This window comes from Micropterus salmoides, unplaced genomic scaffold (assembly GCF_014851395.1).
Source record: "Micropterus salmoides isolate LMB-PRFRI ecotype aquatic unplaced genomic scaffold, ASM1485139v1 Ms_hic_scaffold_11, whole genome shotgun sequence".
Taxonomy (NCBI): domain Eukaryota; kingdom Metazoa; phylum Chordata; class Actinopteri; order Centrarchiformes; family Centrarchidae; genus Micropterus; species Micropterus salmoides.
The window spans coordinates 31,149,187-31,170,259 of record NW_024040152.1 but is presented as its reverse complement, the minus strand read 5'-3'; the positions used below and the strand labels follow the sequence as shown (position 1 = coordinate 31,170,259).

Genomic DNA, 21,073 nt, shown 5'->3' with positions numbered 1-21,073 from the left:
TGACACACACACACACACACAGTGTAAACAATGAGCTTACAATACAGGATGTTGTACAGTTGATTTAATGTTTTATATTTCAAATGTTACAGCCAACCATTCTCTAAGAATGTATACAATAAAAACAAAGCCACAATCTTTTTAAAAAAAACAACATAAAACTGCATTGACAAGAATGCATTGTTTCTACATAAACTGTTACAGCTCCTTTGCCGAAGCTAGAATATATTCATACATTCAATACATAATTGAATGTATTAGAAATTCTACAAAGAGCACTTCCACGCTACTTACAAACACAATTACAGTTCTGATGACACCACAGAAAGCAACAGAAGGATCTTAATATGTATGAGAGGAAGTCTAACAATGTCAGGACACCAGGAGCTACTGGGACTAGGAGTCATCAAGAGTTTGTCGTCGTTTGAATTCCACCCGAAGAGATTTCAATATGGGTGTCAAAGAAAAATGTGTTCCTTTTAATTTACTTCTCAAAAAACAAAAATGAGGCTGAACTAGCCTGGCCAGTGTCAAAGCAGACGAAAAATCCGATAATCAAACGGCCTGTTTTTGGATCTGGTGTTGCCCTTTTTCCATTTATCAGATCTAGTTGCATAGTTTGTGTAGATCGGAGTGCCAACCAGATGTTTTGAGGAGCCCCTTTAAACAGCAAAAGCACAGCTTCCGCCTTGCTTGTGTGTTTGTGACTGCAGGAATCTCTGGACAACGTGCACTGACCTCTTAACTGTTTCACGAACTAGTGCTCATGTTCTCTTGTCATGAAAAAGGACATCCTACACATAGAATCACACTGGATTTTTCAGCCCACTAACTACACATGGCCTGAACTTTACATTACTGTCGACCATTTTCAAATGTTCAGAGATTTTTATATAGGGGGCCATTCGTTTCAGGACTGAATAATAAAAATAAAAATCAACTTCAAGCCAACTTTAATATGAAAAGAAAGGTCTCAATGGGCTGTGCAAACTTACAATTGCAGACTTGAACCATGTGCCTTTTCTTTTTGGCAAAGATGAGTTCCCTTCGGATCACGCTGAAGCTGTGAGCGGCGCCACTTCTGAAAAACTCACTGCTGGTGCATTCAGGAGCAATCAGACATTTGACTCACTTGTTAGTGGAATTTTCAAATTGTCAATCAAGTTACAGTTCTAATTTAAATTTACATAATTAACAAATGCTGCATCTAGTGAGTGTTTCAGGAAAATGAACAGGGACTCTGAGTTGGTGAAAAAAAAAAATATCATGCGTCTGTACTATTTATGCTGGGCCAAAGATTGTTTTGTCTAAGAAGAAACACCACTCTGTACAATTTATTGGAGGGTCATTTTGACCTGCTCATGTTAATTGATGTAAATACGGGCCTGTAGGTTGATTTAAAGGTAATTTTAAATTGCAATTGCAATGCCGGCCAGAAATGTAACTGAATTATTTTCTTCTAATCATTCAGCCCTTGCTCTTCCTGTTCAGCAAACTCAATTTGAGGACGTCTGAGTGTCCCTGAATGTACCAAGCCGAGTTGAAAACATCCCTCCTCTGCAGCGATGATAGAACAACAAGGGCATAAAGATGCTCATTATGAAGTATTTCTAATTTAAGCAATTTGAATCTCTGAAGGTTTTTTTACAGTGTCCTAAAACCAACAGTCGTCAGTAATATCACAGCTTGACTATGTGTAGTGAGTGGGCTACGACATGCACAATTAATAGCACTGTATGGAGAATGGACAGAATGGACGCTGGATGAACTCCAGACAGCATCTGCATCTGTTAGTTTTACATCTGTTCCTATTCGTCAATATTATGAAACATTTCGCCGTTAAAATTCAAATGTCACTTTGATTCCTTTATTCCTTGAGTCTTACATTTCGGAGATAACAGTTAGTCCTCCTCGTCCTCCTCATCCCCTCCAAATGACAGAAGGCTGTTGTTTTTTACTTTCTTTCCAGACTTCACCTCCTTCTTCTCCACCTCCTCCTTCTCATCGTCCTCCTCGTCCTCCACGTCCACCACCACCTTCTTCTTCTTCTTCTTCTCCTCTCCTCCATCACTCTTCCTCTTTTTGCTGGAGCTGGCGGTGATGCCCTGGAATTTGTCTGATGAGGAGCGCTTGGCTGGTTTCTTGAACAGGATTTTACCATCAGGAGGGAGTTCATCGTCTGTGGACAGGAGCGATTGTGTGCGATTCATAACAACAAACTTATTAGAGTGCAAAGTGTGTGCAAAGGCAGGGCTTTTCATTAACATTATCAGTAGCGGTGTGTTACTGCACCAATCTCCTTGTCAAGGGAAACAAAGAGGCCCTCAGTGACATAAACAGTCTTACCTTTCTCTGCTCCTTCTCCACCACGAATTTTGTCCTTGATCTTCTTCACGTCCTCTGTGCTCAGGTCCCCGCCTTTCAGGACCACAACTTGAGGCAACTCATCCTCTCGATCACTCCCGCTGTCATCATCCAATGTTGGCATCGCCTGGCGCTGAGAGGGAAATACGAAACACAGACAAAGGATAGTGTCTTAACAGGTGTTGTGCCGAATCTTGTATGCACCTCTAAATTATATTGTTTCTGAGTATATATATGTATATATATGTGTTATGAACGTTTAGAGTCGTTAATATTTTATTACACTTAGTAGATGCAGCATTCCTCGAGATTCAGCACAAATATGTGATCATAAGTTTGATCAATCTGCACGGGAAAGTGTCTCAAATTCATAATTCGGCAGAACAGATGTTGCAGGCTAACTTACCTGCCGAGAAGTGCATCCACCCCTTTGTCTCAGCATAAACCATCGCTACCACCAGCGAGGTGCGTACTTTTCTCGGCAGGTATTGCAGAATTCGGCACAACACCAGTGACTGAATTATTTAAAATCAGCAGATCACCGCTAAACTCCACAGCTGGTGAAGTATTTAGCTAAGATTTACCACACTGTCGTTATCCGGGGCTGCTAGCTTACACGACTAGCCAACCCGTCACATAACCTAAACTTACCTTAGTGTCCACCGTCGGTCCTTCTTTGTAACCAACATCACTTTTAAACTTCTTCAGGAAGGACGGCTCCGCCGGTTTCACCCATGACACGCCACTTGCCTTATTTCTGTTCATCGCAAAAAGGAGTAATACAACACGGACAGCCAAACGCAACCCGGGCCTAAACTGATGCCACGATAAGCGCGCAGGATTTCACCAAAACACAACGTACGCCGCCGCGAGTCACATGACTTCAGGGGCTCCTGCGATTGGTCGGATGTGAGGAGCTGGTGTGAAGTCAAGTTGGCGGGGAAAAAAATGTGATCGGAAGAGGTATTTCATCTTCAAAATAAAATAGAGTCAAAACGGTAATTGTTTGCCACCCATCGAAAACGCCAGACGTACAGGTGCTGGTCATATAATTAGAATATCATCAAAAAGTTGATTTATTTCAGTAATTCCATCCAAAAAGTGAAACTTGTATAATGTATACATTCATTCCACACAGACTGATATATTTCAAGTGTTCATTCCTTTTAATTTTGATGATTATAACTGACAACTAATGAAAACCCCAAAATCAGTATCTCAGAGAATTTGAATATTTTGAAAAGGTTCAATATTGAAGACACCTGGTGCCACACTCTAATCAGCTAATTAACTCAATACACCTGCAAAGGCCTTTAAATGGTCTCTCAGTCTAGTTCTGTAGGCTACACGATCATGGGGAAGACTGCTGACTTGACAGCTGTCCAAAAGACGACCATTGACACCTTGCACAAGGAGGGCAAGACACAAAAGGTCATTGCTAAAGAGTCTGGCTGTTCACAGAGCTCTGTGTCCAAGCACATTAATAGAGAGGCGAAGGGCAGGAAAAGATGTGGTAGAAAAAAAGTGTACAAGCAATAGGGATAACCGCACCCTGGAGAGGATTGTGAAACAAAACCCATTCAAAAATGTGGGGGAGATTCACAAAGAGTGGACTGCAGCTGGAGTCAGTGCTTCAAGAACCACCACGCACAGACGTATGCAAGACATGGGTTTCAGCTGTCGCATTCCTTGTGTCAAGACACAGCGTCAGAAGCGTCTCGCCTGGGCTAAAGACAAAAAGGACTGGACTGCTGCTGAGTGGTCCAAAGTTATGTTCTCTGATGAAAGTAAATTTTGCATTTCCTTTGGAAATCAAGGTCCCAGAGTCTGGAGGAAGAGAGGAGAGGCACAGAATCCACGTTGCTTGAAGTCCAGTGTAAAGTTTCCACAGTCAGTGATGGTTTGGGGTGCCATGTCATCTGCTGGTGTTGGTCCACTGTGTTTTCTGAGGTCCAAGGTCAACACAGCCGTCTACCAGGAAGTTTTAGAGCACTTCATGCTTCCTGCTGCTGACCAACTTTATGGAGATGCAGATTTAATTTTCCAACAGGACTTGGCACCTGCACACAGTGCCAAAGCTACCGGTACCTGGTTTAAGGACCAGGGTATCCCTGTTCTTAATTGGCCAGCAAACTCGCCTGACTTAACCCTATAGAAAATCTATGGGGTATTGTGAAGAGGAAGTTGCGATACGCCAGACCCAACAATGCAGAAGAGCTGAAGGCCACTATCAGAGCAACCTGGGCTCTCATCACACCTGAGCAGTGCCACAGACTGATGGACTCCATGCCACGCCGCATTGCTGCAGTAATTCAGGCAAAAGGAGCCCCAACTAAGTATTGAGTGCTGTACATGCTCATACTTTTCATATTCATACTTTTCAGTTGGCCAACATTTCTAAAAATCCTTTTTTTGTATTAGTCTTAAGTAATATTATAATTTTCAGAGATATTGAATTTGGAATTTTCATTAGTTTTCAGTTTTAATCATCACAATTAAATGAAATAAACATTTGAAATATATCAGCCTGTGTGGAATGAATGAATGAATATAATATCCAAGTTTCACTTTTTGAATGGAATTACTGAAATCAATTTTTTTTGATGATATTCTAATTATATGACCAGCACCTGTATACTCCTCAGGTAGTGTGTTTTTTTTTTTTTTTTTTTTATCACCAGTAAAGGTTGCAATTATTTTGACACTGTAATAATTTTTTTGGGGTGTATTTAAAGTTGTAGCTGTAACATTAGCGTATTTTCAGTTATGGAATTAGCCGCACCGAAGACGAACAGTAGCCCAAAATGTCATTTACTGACCCTACTGTAAAATATGTTTGTGGACCAAAACTCCTCAAGCAAGCTTTTGTTTTGAAAGTGTCTAACACGGTAAATATCCTTTAACAAACTTGACACTGTCTCTCAGTGGACATTTGCCCGGATTCACAAGAAGACTCCTTAATGTGCTCCATTCTCCTCGAATATGATTTCGGGGTCTTTTTACGCGTTGTTGGCGGGGTTTTGGGGCGCCGCTGCCTCTTTGTCGGCCAAGCTGTCCGTCGGTGCAGACTACCTGAGAGACATGTGTGAGACCGGGCTCAGCGGCTGGACTCAAACACACAGTGCAACTACAGCCTGTGACTGGGTGAGACCTTTTTATATACAGTCTGTCTCTCAACGCTGTCCCCTCTTTCTGCTCCTGTTGAACACACGAGAATCCCTCTTTAGTGTTCATGTGTAAATAAAGAAGCCGGAAGTTAGTTTTTGTGCCAGTGGAGCACTAAATGCAAAGTTGTGAAAAATCAGAGGCTTAACGTTAATAATTGAGTAAATGACTGGTGATTGTTTTTGTGTTTTGTTTTGTTTTTGCTCTTCACTGTTGACATGTATGTTTTTTTTTTTTGGTTCACCTGTACTGATTTTGTCTTTTTTAAGATTTGTGAACATGTCCTGAAAATATTAGTAACCTGCCATCACTTGGTTTCATTGTATAGTGTAAAAATAAAAGCATGCAGCTGTTAAGGAACACATGATTAGTCAGATTTCTCAGCAGGCATTTAAATATGTCACTGTAGCTTAACTTCATTAGACGCAGCTGTGCTTTGCTCACTATTCCTGTCTGCTGTGATGGAGATCTGTTTGTGAATGACACTGCTTGGTTAAGCATTTTGCCTCATATCATTACATCCTGTTACAACGAGCTAAAACAAAATGGTTACACGCAGCACATACAGTCAAATGACAGGAACACCCTGCTGAACCTGATCCCAGCACCTGTGTGTATTTCCTTTAATTGGTCACCCACCTGTAGCTAGCTGACTGCTGCTTCCTCATTTCACCTGTGTGTTTCCAGCTCTGCCTCCCCCTGCGGCTGCTGTGTGGAGGCCTGCTGTTCACCTGCAATGCTGTCATGTGGACCTTCTTCTCCAAGGCTCTCCGACACTGCTCCTCTTCAGCCAGGGCCACAGTCACTAGTACTGCATCTAACTTTATCTCCTCGGTGAGCTCTAGTATTCACATTGTTTTATCGCTTAAAGCATTCCTACTTATGTGGTGTCTTTGTTTTACAGTGAATATTTGTGTGTGTGTGTCCCAGGCTGTTCTGGGAAGGGTGATTTTTGGAGAGACCCATGCAGCTCTCTGGTGGGCGGGCATCTTTCTCACTCTGTGTGGGTTGCTGGTGCTCTATGGATCCACATCTCAGACACTCCCGCAGGAAGAGGGCAAAAAGATGCCATAGCTTTGGCTCATCACTGCTCCTCGGTCACGGTCGCGCCAACCTGGCGGCAAGACTCCCTCAGAGACACATAATGGATTTTCTCAGGCACTTAGCGGCGGAAATGCTGCTTATATAAGTCAGTGTCCCTAAGTGCAATTAAAACAACAGATTCGGTACCATTCGTCCCAGTTATACATTTGCAGTACATGCAGTCCACATTACGGCCTGTTAACTCTTAGGCTGTTTCATAAATGCATTCACGAGCCCCATGAGTAGAGATGAGGGTGTATTTATTTTTAATGACATGCATAAAACTGTCTGTCTGCAAATATCTGATCATTTTAACATTGCACACATCTACGTGTTTTCCTGTTAAAACTCAGGTCCCTCTTGTAAAAGTGATCCTTGATCACACTGGAGCAAACCTGGTTAAATAATAATAAAGGGTACCTGCTTTATTTAATGTTAGGACCATAGACTGTATGGTTAGAACATGATGACATTCTTACTTTGGCACCATCTAGTGTTAGTATTAAGTATGTCGCTGGAAGAAAGCAATGCACACCACAGAACTGTAATATTGAGAAATGAAAGCTCTGTGCAGTACCACTTATTTGGTATTGTCTTATTAGTTTAGAATGTCAATCTTTCTAAAATCAGCAAGTTCACTTTTATTGGAAATACCTTTTGTATGTAAAACTGCAGATGAGTTTGTAAAAAAATAAATTCTCTCATTCAATGCTGTTTTTTGTTTTATGATTACCAGCAACAATACTGTTCATAATGTACAGATATGAATGTATATGAAATATTTCCATTTATTTTAGAATTTAAAAGTGAAACCCACAAAATGAATGAAACTGTTAAAATGTAAACATGACAAAACATGAGTGGTCCCATGACATCCAGCACCCATTTCAGTTAAAAGCCCTTATCCAGTAGCTTATTCAATTACATATTAATCTCTTCCACGTAAAGTCAATTACCGTTGATTTTTTTCTGCATGTGCAACAGAGTGATGAGGTGAAAATGGCAACTCCAGACACAGACACCACAACTGGATGGATAAGTAACTGAACAACACATACAAAAAAAAGTTTTCCCCTACATTGTGTCACACTGAAATGTTTGCTCGTCAAGACAGATAAGGCACAATGTGAATTAAAATCCTCAACAAAAAGAAAAAAGAAAAAAGGCATCAGAGACAGCAAAGTGGTTGAAAGCAGACTGCTCATGCTTCAAGTGTCACATTAGTGCTACAGTTAGTGGCGTTCTCCTGAGGCGGCTCAAAGAGATGCTTTAAAATCCATCATCTTCTCACCTCGAGTCAGAAACACTTTGGTTGCGCTAACAGGAATTTTGCGTCCTTCACCACTTAGTTACACAATGATTTCAGGAAAATACTGCAGGTTGGGCAGCGCAAGTTGAGTAATACAAGATCATTTCCACGTGGTATTAGGAGTCCCCCTTATTGTGTGTGCAACAGCAGAACATTTATAAAAAAGGGCCAGGATACTAAAGTTTAAGGTCGCTGCCCTGAACATCCTGCAAACGGCTGCACTTATACTAGAAGAGGGGACATGTCGTGATACATAGATAAAAAGGTCTTCAAGATAAAGATTAAAATTCCAGGTTTCCCGTTATTTAATAAAGTCTTTAAAAACCGTGCGTCCACGAAATCCAAAGGGATCTTTACTTGCTTGTGCAGAAGCGCTGGCAGATTGAGAACCAGTGTCTCGCTGACTTCATGGAGTGCTAGTCCAGCGGTATCTCTATGACATCCTCCTCGATGATCTCCCCCTGTGGGACGGTGAAGTGCTCTGGGTGGCTCTTCTTGCAGCTCAGCCCTGCGAAGGGGCTGCACCAGGACAGAGAGAACGGGCCGCCGAACGCCACCTGCATGGCCTCCCAGCACGGCACCTTCCCCCACCTCCCTGTCTCTCCCTTGAGACGCTCGATCCCCTGAAGAAGACACAACAATGAGGGTCTGAGGTGAACGGAGCAGAGTATAAAAGGGCTGGGGATGTCTGTCATTTTCAGCATGCATTCTCATTCACGACTATGACACAAAGTCGATGACTAAAACTGCAACAACACTATGATGTAGCTCTTTGGGCTTGTTTCTCAGACACAAACAGACTAAAGAAGAGAGAAAAAAAGCCCTCATTTAAATGAAAGCATAGGTTCAGATTTTTCAGTTTGCTGTATGCATGTTGAATTTGTTGTTATTGGTTGCTGTAATCATCCCTCCTGTCCATAGTGGTCATGGATCCAGTCCTAGTGCCTTCCTACTACACTAAATCTACAGTCCTTGTTCTGTGCAACAAGACTAATACAGCCACGCTAGCACTGCTAACATTTGCTAATTAGCACTAAACACAAAGTAAAGCATGGCTTCAACCAAAGTGTTGGGTCATTTGAAATTTTGACCTGATGATGGTGCTAACGAAAAACAAAGGCGCCATCGAAGTTGCTGTAATTCATCCTGAGAGGAACATGAACGTCTGAACCAAATTAAATGGTAATCCTTCAAGTAGACGAGTTACTTCACACAAAACCACAAACATGAACAGGATGGTGTTCCTAGAGGAAAAGTCAGGAAACCGTCCAAGTTTGCAGGATAACGTCGTGGAAACATTGATGTCTGTATAAAACTGTTCTGACAATCTATCCAGTAGCTGTTGAGATATTTCAGTCTGGACCAAAGTTAATACAAATTCAAATGTACTGTGGCAGGTTGGGGTGTTTGTATAAATGCATTTTACTCTGATTTATTGCGTACCCTGATGCTCTCAAATTAGGCAACTGTTCTTCTCTTCAGTAACACACAGTTAAGGAAACTAGCCGGCCATGCTGAGTAGGTAATTGTGACACCAAATCATCTGAGCGGTGATCTGCAAGAGCATTTAGGATTCAACACTATAAATGAAATATATATATATATATAAAAACATGAGACTGTTTGTAGCAACATTACCATGACAACTAAACTAAAGTCAGCTTGTCACTCAACGAAGCTGCAGAGGCAGCATGAACGCATTTAACAATTAGGCCTACGATATGTGAATGTATCTGAATTTTAACAATTTTTTTATTTTTTTTTTAATTCAAACTTGATTTTTTGTCATTTAAGCGCATAACACACTGCCACCGCAGTGCCACATTATTACAACCAATAGGAAGCTTTGAGCTGCAGCGCGCTGACCAGACTAGTCTCACAAAAGACAACGACTCCAAGAAGTGTAAAAGGAGAGGAAGTCCAGCGGCCACAGGAGCAGAGAACAAGAAGGTCCAGTATGGGAGTGAGGTTGAGTTGTACATAGAAAACAAAAGGGGTAGCTGTTTTGATGCATGCTGTTCAGCGGCGTATTTTTGGCTACTCCGATAACTGAAGCAACGTTAGAATGCATTTTTGGACAGTGCAAGGACTGTGCTTACAAAAAGTCATTACAGCAACCAATGACTCAATGTTATGTATTAAAATACATTTTGAAGTCGGTCCTTCAACTGCTTTTGTATCAAGTTCGGATTTGTTTTCTAAGAAACATGCCCAAAATGTAATCAAACACTGCAAAATGACTCGCATGCACTTTCAAAATAAAGACTAAACCCCTGTGAAAGAAGCAAACTTCAACTGTCAAATGGTCAAAACCGTGCATGCACCCTGTTACATAGAGCTCACTCATTCATTCATAATGTTTGGTTGAATCTGAAACAGCAAAAGAAGAAATGAAGCTCCCTGTGGACTTCAGATTAAATCTGCATGCTTGTGATGTGCTAAGCTTGATGGGACGGCTAATGTGTCCTCTGTAGCAAGCTTACCTCTCCTCAAGATTATAAAGAGTTGTCTGCTTCAGAAAGCTTTTGGCAGAATGAGTTATCAACCAAAACAAATGCATGAGTGTGGAGAGAACATCACATGGGAAAGAGGCAGAATCCAAAATTGGGAATAGAATGAAAGACAAGGACAGAGTGAACTTTGTACAATGAAGGGTGTGAGAGGACCGTATGCAGGGAAAGCAGAAACCTTTTCTTTAACATTATTTGAACATAAGAAATTGAGAAGTAGAAACACATATTTGTACAATCCAAGGGGAAAGGAATACATTCAAAAAGGCAAGCAAACACAGTTTTTGCATTGCAACCGAGAAGTATTTATTCTCTGCGCATGTGCTGAAATATCATCAGAATATTTAGAAATAATTAAAATTTCTGTAAAAAACAAATCATCTCCACCATCACTCTCACCAGCAAGACTTGGCACCATCATACCAGCAGTGTTTCACATACATTACTAAACTAGCCTTCACCTGTACCATGCATTCAGATAACAGAGGATACATACAATATCATGTAAACAAAGAATAGAAGAATAAAATGCACACTTTAGAGCAGAGCAGTTCAGACAGGAGAAAATCCTAAATAAAGACAAAGTGTGAATTAGCCTTTTTAGTACTTAAATGTGAATGATGAAAAGTTAATACTTTGTTAAATGCTTTGAAGTAATCTGAAATAGTGCAGAAATACAGTTCAGCTAATATCTCGCTGCTGCATAACAACATGTATGCAGTTAGACATTTTTATACGGCGCTTCCCTTTGACTTTTCAAGCCAAGAACAGTGTCCTTTTTTTGAGGAATTTCATTTCAACGCTTTCCCAAATAATCATGTAATTGTGTTCACCGAGTTTGGCACATGCTCACAACATCAATACGCCACATGGGCTGACAGCACAGGGGCTGATTCACTGGCAAGTGTTCACTCACACACACACGTTAGGAGTTACTGTGGGAGGCCAAACCTTTCCTCAAAAAAAGGGCGAATGAGCATATGCTACAATATGGTCGCTGACAGGCTGGTAACTCGACCGACAACATTCTAACAGCCACGTTCTGCAGCTGAAAGACGAGCTCAGGTTGACATTTTTACTCTTTTCCTCATTGAACGTTGCAAGAGTGACTCAGCAAAACTTCCCACCACCAAAGCAAGCCGGAGCAAATAAAAAAAAACTTCCTGGCTTGTTTTGGTAAAGACAAAAATACATCTCCGCCCTCCAGCAAAGGCTTTGTTCATGCATCAGAGAGGCATCAGGCAGAGTGTTCCACACTTGGGCAACATGTTGGTATTAAGTCTTTTAAAACACACGATTAAACGGCCTTGTGCAGTTTTCTAAGAGGGATCCTTCGGTCTGTCTAATGGAAAAACACTGGCTACTTTATGTGTCTCACAGGGGAGCTGTGGGAAGTTTGAAAACCACCCATCAATAACGTTATCAAAGGTTTGCTGCCTTCTACTTTCTGGATTTTTCACTGGGGGGGTCAGTATATTCAATCTACACTGGGGATTGTAAGAAGGGATGCACTGTAAAATGTTCCACACAGTGTGGTGAACAGATTTTAAATTATAATGAGCACTGGTTTTACATTGGGGATCGATGTCATCCCTAACTGTTAGAACGGGTGAGACAAGCCTGAACTTCACTTTAAGCAGAAACATTTTCATGATTATAAAATCGAACGATGGCAAACTGCTCCTTTATGTGCTGTATTTGGCACCAGCTAAAAGGGTCCGCCCTAGAATGGATCTGTTACTGCAGAGGCTGAACCTACTGTAACCCAACCGTTCATCTAATCCATTCCAGTTTGGACCGATTTAAAAGGTTTGTTTTGTCCATATCTGGAACACACTACTGATTACTATCTGACAAGAGACACATTTAAAAAGGGGACAATTCCCCCAAATTACAAAAATACTTATTTTTCCGTTTACCTCCAGCACTATGTGGCCACGCAGATAGTTTTGGTTTTAATTTGCCTAGGATTGGAATTATCTGTTCTCACCAATGTACAATGGAGGTGAATGGAACCTTGTTCGCATTGCTTGCACAAGCAAAACTGTATATCCACAAACAATGCCCTGGTCACCCTGGATACTCAGCAGATCTCACTGTAAAAAGGTTTCCTGAAATCAGTCCCAGTGAAAACTACTGACAGTGAGGTCTCTGAATTACCCTTCTTCACCAAGGTATCAATTCTGCAAGGACTTTCTCTAATGTCATTTTTCAATGCTTTTACCACAAAGAGCTGAAATTAATAGTTGATTATAAACGATTAGTAACCCAACAAAAAACATATCAAACTATTTTGACAAAGTTTCTTTAGCAAAGTTACAAGTTCCAGAATATTTCTTGTATTTTAATGGATATCTTTCAAGTTTTAGGCCGTTGGTTGAACACAACAAGGAGGTTAAACACATCAAATTGGGCTCTGGGAACACGTAATGGGCACTCTCATAATATTTTAAAGATTAATCAAGAAAATATTTGGTAGATTTATTGACAATGAAACTAATCAGCAGAGGCAGCCCTAAATTTCCATTCTCTTCCATTGAATTGGAGTATTAGAGCGTTTTCAGGGGTGGATCTCTCACACCTTAAACTATCAGCATGGCCATACACCACTAGGGATAAGTGGGAAGATGAAGCTTTTTGGAATTTAGCTGAACTAAACCTTGAAGGGGTAGCAGGAGTAAACACAAAGCAAGAAAAAGAGCAGGCTTCTGATTCAACAACAGAAATAAAAAAATAGTCCAGAAAAGAAAAGATTTACCCACAGTGTTTGCAAACAGCATTCACAAACTGAAAGGGTTTTCTTTTTCTCTGCAACTCGACTCACTCAAGGCAACACAAAAATAAACTTATAGCGCACTTAGTTGGCAACACAAAAAGCAGATGGAAAGCTGTCCATGGCTAGCGTGGGAGATACAATGGAAATCATGTTCAGCATTGGGAACAACAGACTGCCATAGCTGAGCTCTGTGGGGCTGGGCAGGGCTTCCCACTTTGGTTTTGACCCGGGCCGCCTCGTTCCCTGCGCTGAGCTCTCACACCACATACTGGTAGGTCTCAGCCTTCCCATGGTCAGGGGTGGAGAAGGGACTAAACCACAATAAGGAGAAAGGGTGTCCAAATACCGCCCTCATGTTCATCCACTTAGTTTTTTTAGCCCATCTTCTCTCTTCCTTTTTCAACTGCTCTATGCCCTGAAAACGAGAGACAACCAAACTTCAGTTGGTGGGCTTTTGTGACCCAGTCAGTAATCACAAACCAAATTCCAAATACTAAATATAAAGAAAGAAAATACTTGGAACCGTTTATGAAAATCATCTGGACCACAAAGCCAGTATTTTAGTGCTCTGTCTACAAGCATTATGTAGTTGCTTGTGCCTTGCCCTCTGTGTGTTGTACAGCCGCCTGTACGTCCCCCTCTGCTTGATTTAACGATTAAATCTCTCCCATTTATCTGACCTAGAGTTGCAGACAAAAAGAAGCTGAAAGCAGGAAAAGGAGTTTGGTTTGGTGAGCTCCAATACACAGGCACACCAACAGACTGAATGATTTTAATATGGCACCAAACTACAAAGAGGGTACGGAGTCCTTCTTCCACTGATACATGGACAAATTTACCTTTCTACAAAAATATATTTGCATCTTTAAGTACATCACTTAGTGGTTTTACACATAACCCAACACCTCTGTGGCTGCAGCAGGACGTGAAAACTCCAAGTGATTTCATGAGCAAAGTGTTCAAGTCAGGTACCTGTAAAGGATACAGGTTAAACGTATGGCCTGTAAGACTGACTTTAAGACCACTGCCACCTGGCACTGGTGTGTGTTCTACGTAAGTGAGTACACCAGCACATGAAATTAGATCACTGACTAGTCAGTATAATAGGCCCGATCAATACGGTTGCACCTTATAAATTACATTTATATTTATAGATCATTAAAAGTTTGACTTGAGTGTTTGTGTTTCGAAACTGACTTTGTTTTAACAAACACAGCCAATTATAATTAATGTAAACACACCACAAACCGCAGAAGAAAACATTAATAACTTTTTTATTTATGTTTAGATTGTTGTCTAGTTTCACATTTCATTTAACGAGTTTGGTTTTGGGGTAACCCAAATTTGCATTACAGGTTGTGCTTTTAAAAGTTACAGTATCTCACAAAAGTGAGTAAACCCCTCACATTTTTGTAAATATTTGATTATATCTTTTCATGTGACAACTCTGAAGAAATGGCACTTTGCTTCAATATAAAGTAGTGAGTGTGCAGCTTGTATAACAGTGTAAATTTGCTGTCCCCTCAAAATAACACATCACACAGCCATTAATGTCTAAACCGCTGGCAACAAAAGTGAGTACAAAGGTGAGTGAAAATGTCCAAATTGGGCCCAAAGTGTCAATATTTTGTGTGGCCAGCATTATTTTCCAGCACTGCTTTAACCTTCTTGGGCATAGAGTTCACCAGAGCATCACAGGTCGCCACTGGAGTCCTCTTCCACTCCTCCATGACGACATCACGGAGCTGCTGGATGTTAGAGACCGTGCGCTCCTCCACTTTCCGTTTGACGTTGCCCCACAGATGCTCAATAGGGTTTAGGTCCGGAGACGTGCTTGGCCAGTCCATCACCTTTACCCTCAGCTTCTTTAGCGAGGCAGCTGTCGTCTTGGAGGTCAGCTGCTTCAGTATGTCACAATACATGTTGACATTCATGGTTCCCTCAATGAACTGAAGCTTCCCAGTGCCAGCAGGACTCATGCAGCTCCAGACCAGGACACTACCGCCACCATGCTTCACTGTAGGCAAGACACACGTTGTGCTCCTCACCTGGTTGCCGCCACACACGTTGACACCATCTGAACTAAACAAGTTTATCTTGTGCTCATCAGACCACAGGACCTGGTTCCAGTAGTCCATGTCCTTAGTCTGCTTGTCTTCAGCAAACTGTTTGCGGGTTTTGTTGTGCATCATCATTAGAAGAAGCTTCCTTCTGGGACGACAGCCATGCAGACCAATTTGATGCAGTGTGAGGTGTACGGTCTGAGCACTGACAGGCTGACCCCACCACCCCTTCAACCTCTGCAGCAATGCTGGCAGCACTCATCTATTTCCCAGAGACAACCTCTGGATATGACACTGAGCACGTGCGCTGAAATTACTTGGTTGACCGTGGCGAAGCCTGTTCTGAGTGGAATCTGTCCCGTTGAACCGCTGTATGGTCTCGGCCACCGTGCTGCGGCTCAGTTAAAGAGTCTTGGCAATCTTCTTATAGCCTTGGCCATCTTTATGTTGGAGCAAACCATTCTTTTTTTTCTCCAGATCCTCAGAGAGTTCTTTGCCATGAGGTGCCATGTTGAACTTCAAGTGATCAGTATGAGGGAGTGTGAGAGCGAGAACACTAAATTTAACACACCTACTCCCCATTCACACCTTGTAACACTAACGAGTCACATGACACCGGGGAGGTAAAATGGCTAATTGGGCCCAATTTGGACCTTTTCACTTAGGGGTGTACTTATTTTGTTGCCAGGTTTAGACATTAATGGCTGTGTGATGTGTTATATTGAGGGGACAGCAAATTTACACTGTTGTACAAGCTGCACACTCACTGCTTTACATTGAAGCAAAGTGTCATTTCTTCAGAGTTGTCACATGAAAAGATATAATCAGATATTTACAAAAATGTGAGGGGTGTACTCACTTTTGTGAGATACTGTAACTGTCAAAATTAGGGAAACAGCTGAGGAGCAAATCTTATCCAGAATGATTGAATTGAGTAATAAAAAAAAATCTTTAGAATAATCAAAAAAAAATCTGATGTTTGATTAATCAGCTAATCAAAATAAATAATAATCAGATTCAAAAAACAATTGTTAGGTGCAGCCCTAGTCGTATATGAACAGTTTGGTAATTATTCAGCGTAAGACAGTGAAATTCTTGGAGGATAATAATAATAATAATAATAATATCATCATCTATCAAGAATATATAATTATTATTATTATAATAATAAAAAAAATTATTATTAGTATCATCCTACAAGAATTTCACAGAATTATGCAGACTCTAACTGAATTTCAGTTCAGCTAGCTAATTACCATTAATTCTAAGAGTTTGTCAAACTCTTTCTGGAACTGACTTTTTGGTGGGAGGAGTGTTGCTAACATGCTAACCATGTAATGATGGGTCAAGGGAAAAACTCAGCTTCTATCCCAGCTGATGTGGAATGAAAGTAAGGAGCAGTTCTTGAATTGCTGGGTATCTGCAGAAGTACTGGTCTAACCATCAGCACGGTGAATCCTGCAGTCACAGACAAATTGATGTTTCTTTCTTTTTGACAGTTCCTAATTTTTTCATACAATGTTTTCACTTAAAATAAAGACTTGCAGGGAATTTGTGAACTTTATTCTGCACCAGGCTGCAGTATGAGAGATGTCACCTAAGAGTTTGAATTGGAAGTAGATGGTCAAAGATGTTTATGTTAAAAAGCAAAAAGGGGGGCAGCAGCAGGGAGAAGAGCAGAAGGACGAGAGGAAAGGAAGAGGATTGTTGGTCACTAAATGGATCACTTACGGTCTCGTCGGTACAGATGGAGTGGACTTGGGTGCCGAACATCACAGAGGTGAAGATGAGGAAGAGGAGACCCTCAAAGCACAGGAGTATGAGGAGGATGACTGTTGCTGGAGGAGAGAAGGAACTGCACTCTGGGGGATTGGAGGGACATGGAGGAAGAGAAGTGAACGGGCTAAAAAGAGGGCCATATGAGGAACTGCTGTACTCTACAATGAAAGAAACTACTGCACTCTGCTGTTAACTCGTCTGCAGCACTACGGTGAGGATGCAAAGCGTTGAAGCAGTTCTGTCAACACGTGCTGAGGTCCTTCAGTAAAAGGGTGGGTGGGAACTTTAGAACTGTAAACCAAATGTAAAATGTCTGTTGGCTTTTGAATGTAGAGAACAAAGCAACGGCACTAAGTCAAACAAGTCACTCCTGCAGACTGCTCTGGTGCTTTCCCTGAATAGCATGTGCCTCAGCTTTAAAACAGAACTAAATCTAAATATGACAGATGTTGAAAAAGCTTAAGACAACAGTCTAAAATGAAGCAGCAACATAAGAGTACAGCACACTGCAACCAGGATGACAAACACGACAGGTTCAGGGAGCGTAAAGGCCTTTAGGGATTTCCCATGCCAGTAGTTGCACATTACCACAAGACACAATAGTGAAAATGTGGCTGACATGCTGACAGAGTGTGTGCCTCAGTCAAACACATGCAACCCAGCTGCTTCAGTGTAGAGCAGGAAACTGAAGCGGGAACGTAAATGTTTGCACAAAATGTCATTCATACCTGCGAATATCGTATTTCTGATAGCTGTGGCGAGGACCTAGGGGGAAATACTACAATATTCCCACAGCGCTGTAAGGTCTAAGGAGAAACTGTTTTTTTTGTATAAAAGTTTGTTTTTGTAAATTTTATTAATTTCAATTTGCTTCATTAGCATGACATGTCAATACATGTCTTTCTGAAGCACATAGAGGAAAATATATATATAGTTTTTGATTTCTGATATAAAAAGATGAATTAAACATAAAAAAGCACATGTCAGTTCAGAACTTCTGTTTTAAGTAGCTGAGGACACTTTTCTGAGAAAAAAAAAAAAAAAGACTCACTTGTCCAATCATCTTCAAAGCAGTTGAGGAAATGGAAGATCACCATGACCAGAGAGTGGAGAGAGATGAGTGCAATGTACATCTAGGTTAAAAAAAAAAATACACAAAGAAGGGTTCACTGCATACACTGAGGTTTTTGGTCAGCCCACATCGTCAGCAACTCATTCTTACAGTGAACTTACTGTGAAAAGCACAAAGTACTTTTGGTTGTTCTCCCCAACACAGTTATTGACCCAGGGGCAGTGGTGGTCCATCTTTCGTATGCAGCGTTTGCAAACACTGTGAGAGAGTTAAGTTAAGTGTGAAGGAAACAGGAACGCATTAAAGTACGGTATCAACCATCCAAGGCGGCAACAACAACAATAACGGTGCACAAAGACAACATTAGCAGAAGCTTGAGGGCACCACAATCCACAGAAGAGCAAATTCTATTTCACAAATTAACCAAAGTCAGAATGTATGATAACAGTCTGACTTCCTCACTGCACCAGAACACTGCAGCTGTAAGCGTGGGATTGGGTTTGTGTATGCCAATGCAGCAGAGTGAATTCATGTCCTTTTTGCCCTACCTGCAGTGGTGTGCTCGGTCAGGCTTGATGCTGCAGCACTTGGGACATTTGTAGACCACCTGCCCTGGTTTCAGCTGAAGGCTTTCTATGTATTCCTTAGTAGCATTCCCTTTTGGTACGGCCCCCTACAATGAAACACGGCATAATTAGAATTTCAGCATAACGAAATAAGCAGGGAGAGGCTTAACTCCTTTAATTGGGACTATATAAAGCTTAAGACTCTAAACCTGTTTGCATGACACTGAGATTTAAAGACAGTTTGTCACCTAATTTTCAACATAGCACCAAACAAGCCCTACTTACAGGGTCAGTGCACATGGCCCTGAGGTGTGAGGCAAGGGCAAGGAAGGCCAGAGTGTTGAACAGGGTGCCGTTCACAATGCTGTACGTCAGATTCTTGGAGGGCAGCAGCATTACAAACAGCACCACGAACTCTGCGTAAAACACCAGCAGCCAGGTGATGACAGCGCACACGATGCCGCAGACGTCCCTGATGAACCACATGGCAGAGGCAGACGTGGAAGTGATGACATCTTTGGAGATAGGGATGCGCTGCTCTGCCTGTAGGCAGGTGGTTCCTGCCCCGGCCTGCCCACGCCCGTGCTCCACGTCCCTGCATCTGTGCACCGGGCTCTTCATCCTTCATCTAAGCTAGATGCCTGCTGCTGCCGCCGCCACCAGACCAGCTGTGCCTTCAGGCCACAGTCTCAGTCACCGCATGCTGGAGAAGGGGGGGGTCGCAGGTTAGAGGCAAGTCAAAGGTTCTGGTTCTCAGGAGAAGAGGAAAAGCATTTTGGAATAAACAGTCACTACACCTGCCAGAAAATGCAGGCTTTCTGGCAGTGAAGATGAGCAACCTCACCTGATTAATCTGGTGTTTATTTTTGCAATAAATTGATTAATCTTTAACATGTTTAGTCTATAACATGTCAGAAAATTGTGAATTCTGCAAACTGCTTATTTTGACTGATCAAAAGTTCAAAAAAAGATATTCCAGGGCAACAAACATAGAAGAGCAGTCACTGTTTGGCATTTTGTGCTCGGAAGATGACGTAAATGATTAATCAACAATTATTAAAATGATCGCTCTTTTAATTGACTAATTATTTTAGCCATCATCATCTAACTAAACTGATAAGGAAAAGATGATATAGATATATTGAATGATAAGAAGATATTTTCTAGGCCACGGTTTCTCTGGGATGGGAGCATGTTCCTAAGAAAGCAAGTATTGGCTTCATGGTTGCAACTATTTTCATTATCCATTAATCTATTAATTATTTGCTTGATTGGTATTATAAAATGTCAGTAAAAAACAAATCCCAGTTCTCCAGAGCCCAAACACCCAAAATATTCAGTTCACAACCACTGAAGACTGAAGGTTTGAAAAACTGGAAGCAGAGAACTTATTTTTTTCTCTTTAAAAAAAATAATCAAAACAATGAATCCATTATCAAAATACATTTTCTGTCAATCAACTTATTGTTGGCTCTATTTCGCCTGTCTACAAGAACATTCAGGAGTCTCTCACACTTGCTTTGGTAATGTGAGCATCTGTTTCCCATGCCCCTTTGAAGTGAAGTTATACAAATTGTATTAACCCTCATAGCAAGAAGCCTTAAGTGAAAGATTGTCAGCTGTTTTGGCCTGTCAAAGCTTTGATACTCTGGAGGGAGCATCACAGTCTGCAGTCTGTCTCAGTGCCACCCAACCTGGAGCTGTACCAGAGATCACTGAGTGAATGAAGAGGTCAGTGAAAGGTGGTCAACCATGACTTGTGTCTCACTTGAGACCATCTCCTCACATTAATTAAAATCTCATCTGACTAGTTGTGATATGCGATATGACATTATTGTTTAAGTGACGTTAAAAGAGTGGGCTTTAAATGATTTTCTAGCAAACAATCTATGTCATTGGTTTCCAGCTCACCCTGATCCAACGGGTTAAACAGTTTCTCTGCTAGGTAAACAAGCTAACTTAGCGGGGTTATCTGTATCCACATAGCGTACGGTAATAATTTAACGGCTGGTAATACCAAACAGAGTGAGTTACACCTCGCCTCAGACTGCTTTCTTGTTAGGTTAGACAGTTTACATACATATGCGATACTGAAACCCGACTTGAGTCTAACACACATGCTAGCTAACAACATCAGTCCATTTTAGCTTACGCGAGCTGCTTCGCTAACGTTTCAGAGTGAGCATTTACCAACCCGCATATTGCAGTCAGTAAACTTCCCGTCAGCTTTAAAGCGGTAGAAACCCGGGAACGTGTGTCTGTCTTCCCTTCAGAGAAAGTATCATCATATCCCGCTGAATCTTACCTGAAACACGAGCGTCCTTCGGTCGCTGCTGCTGCTGCTGCTTTGTTGCTCCCCTTCGATGCCCCGCCCCCTCACCAACAG

At 41.5% G+C, this 21,073-nt stretch overlaps 3 protein-coding genes across 6 annotated transcripts; 1 reads left to right on the top strand and 2 right to left on the bottom strand.

Moving 5' to 3' along the window:
- Nucleotides 1-49: 49 nt before the first annotated feature.
- Nucleotides 50-3,226, bottom strand: kiaa1143 (KIAA1143 ortholog). The gene is made up of 3 exons (XM_038712266.1): nt 3,016-3,226; nt 2,347-2,497; nt 50-2,179 (listed from the first exon to the last, which is right to left on the bottom strand). Exons 1-3 carry the CDS (start codon nt 3,127-3,129, stop codon nt 1,902-1,904), a joined length of 543 nt encoding a protein of 180 aa, XP_038568194.1. The 5' UTR covers nt 3,130-3,226; the 3' UTR covers nt 50-1,901.
- A 2,030-nt stretch (nt 3,227-5,256) lies between these two features.
- Nucleotides 5,257-7,321, top strand: LOC119898103 (transmembrane protein 42-like). The gene is made up of 3 exons (XM_038712264.1): nt 5,257-5,508; nt 6,217-6,363; nt 6,460-7,321. The coding sequence occupies exons 1-3, from the start codon at nt 5,347-5,349 to the stop codon at nt 6,601-6,603; spliced, it is 453 nt and encodes a 150-aa protein (XP_038568192.1). The 5' UTR covers nt 5,257-5,346; the 3' UTR covers nt 6,604-7,321.
- Nucleotides 7,322-21,073, bottom strand: zdhhc3a (zinc finger DHHC-type palmitoyltransferase 3a). Of its 4 annotated transcripts, none has more exons than XM_038712262.1 (7): nt 20,993-21,073; nt 18,973-19,390; nt 18,670-18,794; nt 18,283-18,379; nt 18,101-18,182; nt 17,002-17,132; nt 8,199-8,544 (listed from the first exon to the last, which is right to left on the bottom strand). In XM_038712262.1, the coding sequence occupies exons 2-7, from the start codon at nt 19,306-19,308 to the stop codon at nt 8,338-8,340; spliced, it is 978 nt and encodes a 325-aa protein (XP_038568190.1). In that variant the 5' UTR covers nt 19,309-19,390; nt 20,993-21,073; the 3' UTR covers nt 8,199-8,337. The 4 variants fall into 4 exon arrangements, with proteins under 4 accessions (XP_038568188.1, XP_038568189.1, XP_038568190.1 ...); XM_038712263.1 differs by lacking the exon at nt 8,199-8,544 and adding an exon at nt 10,713-13,622; XM_038712260.1 differs by lacking the exon at nt 17,002-17,132 and having other exon boundaries at nt 7,322-8,544.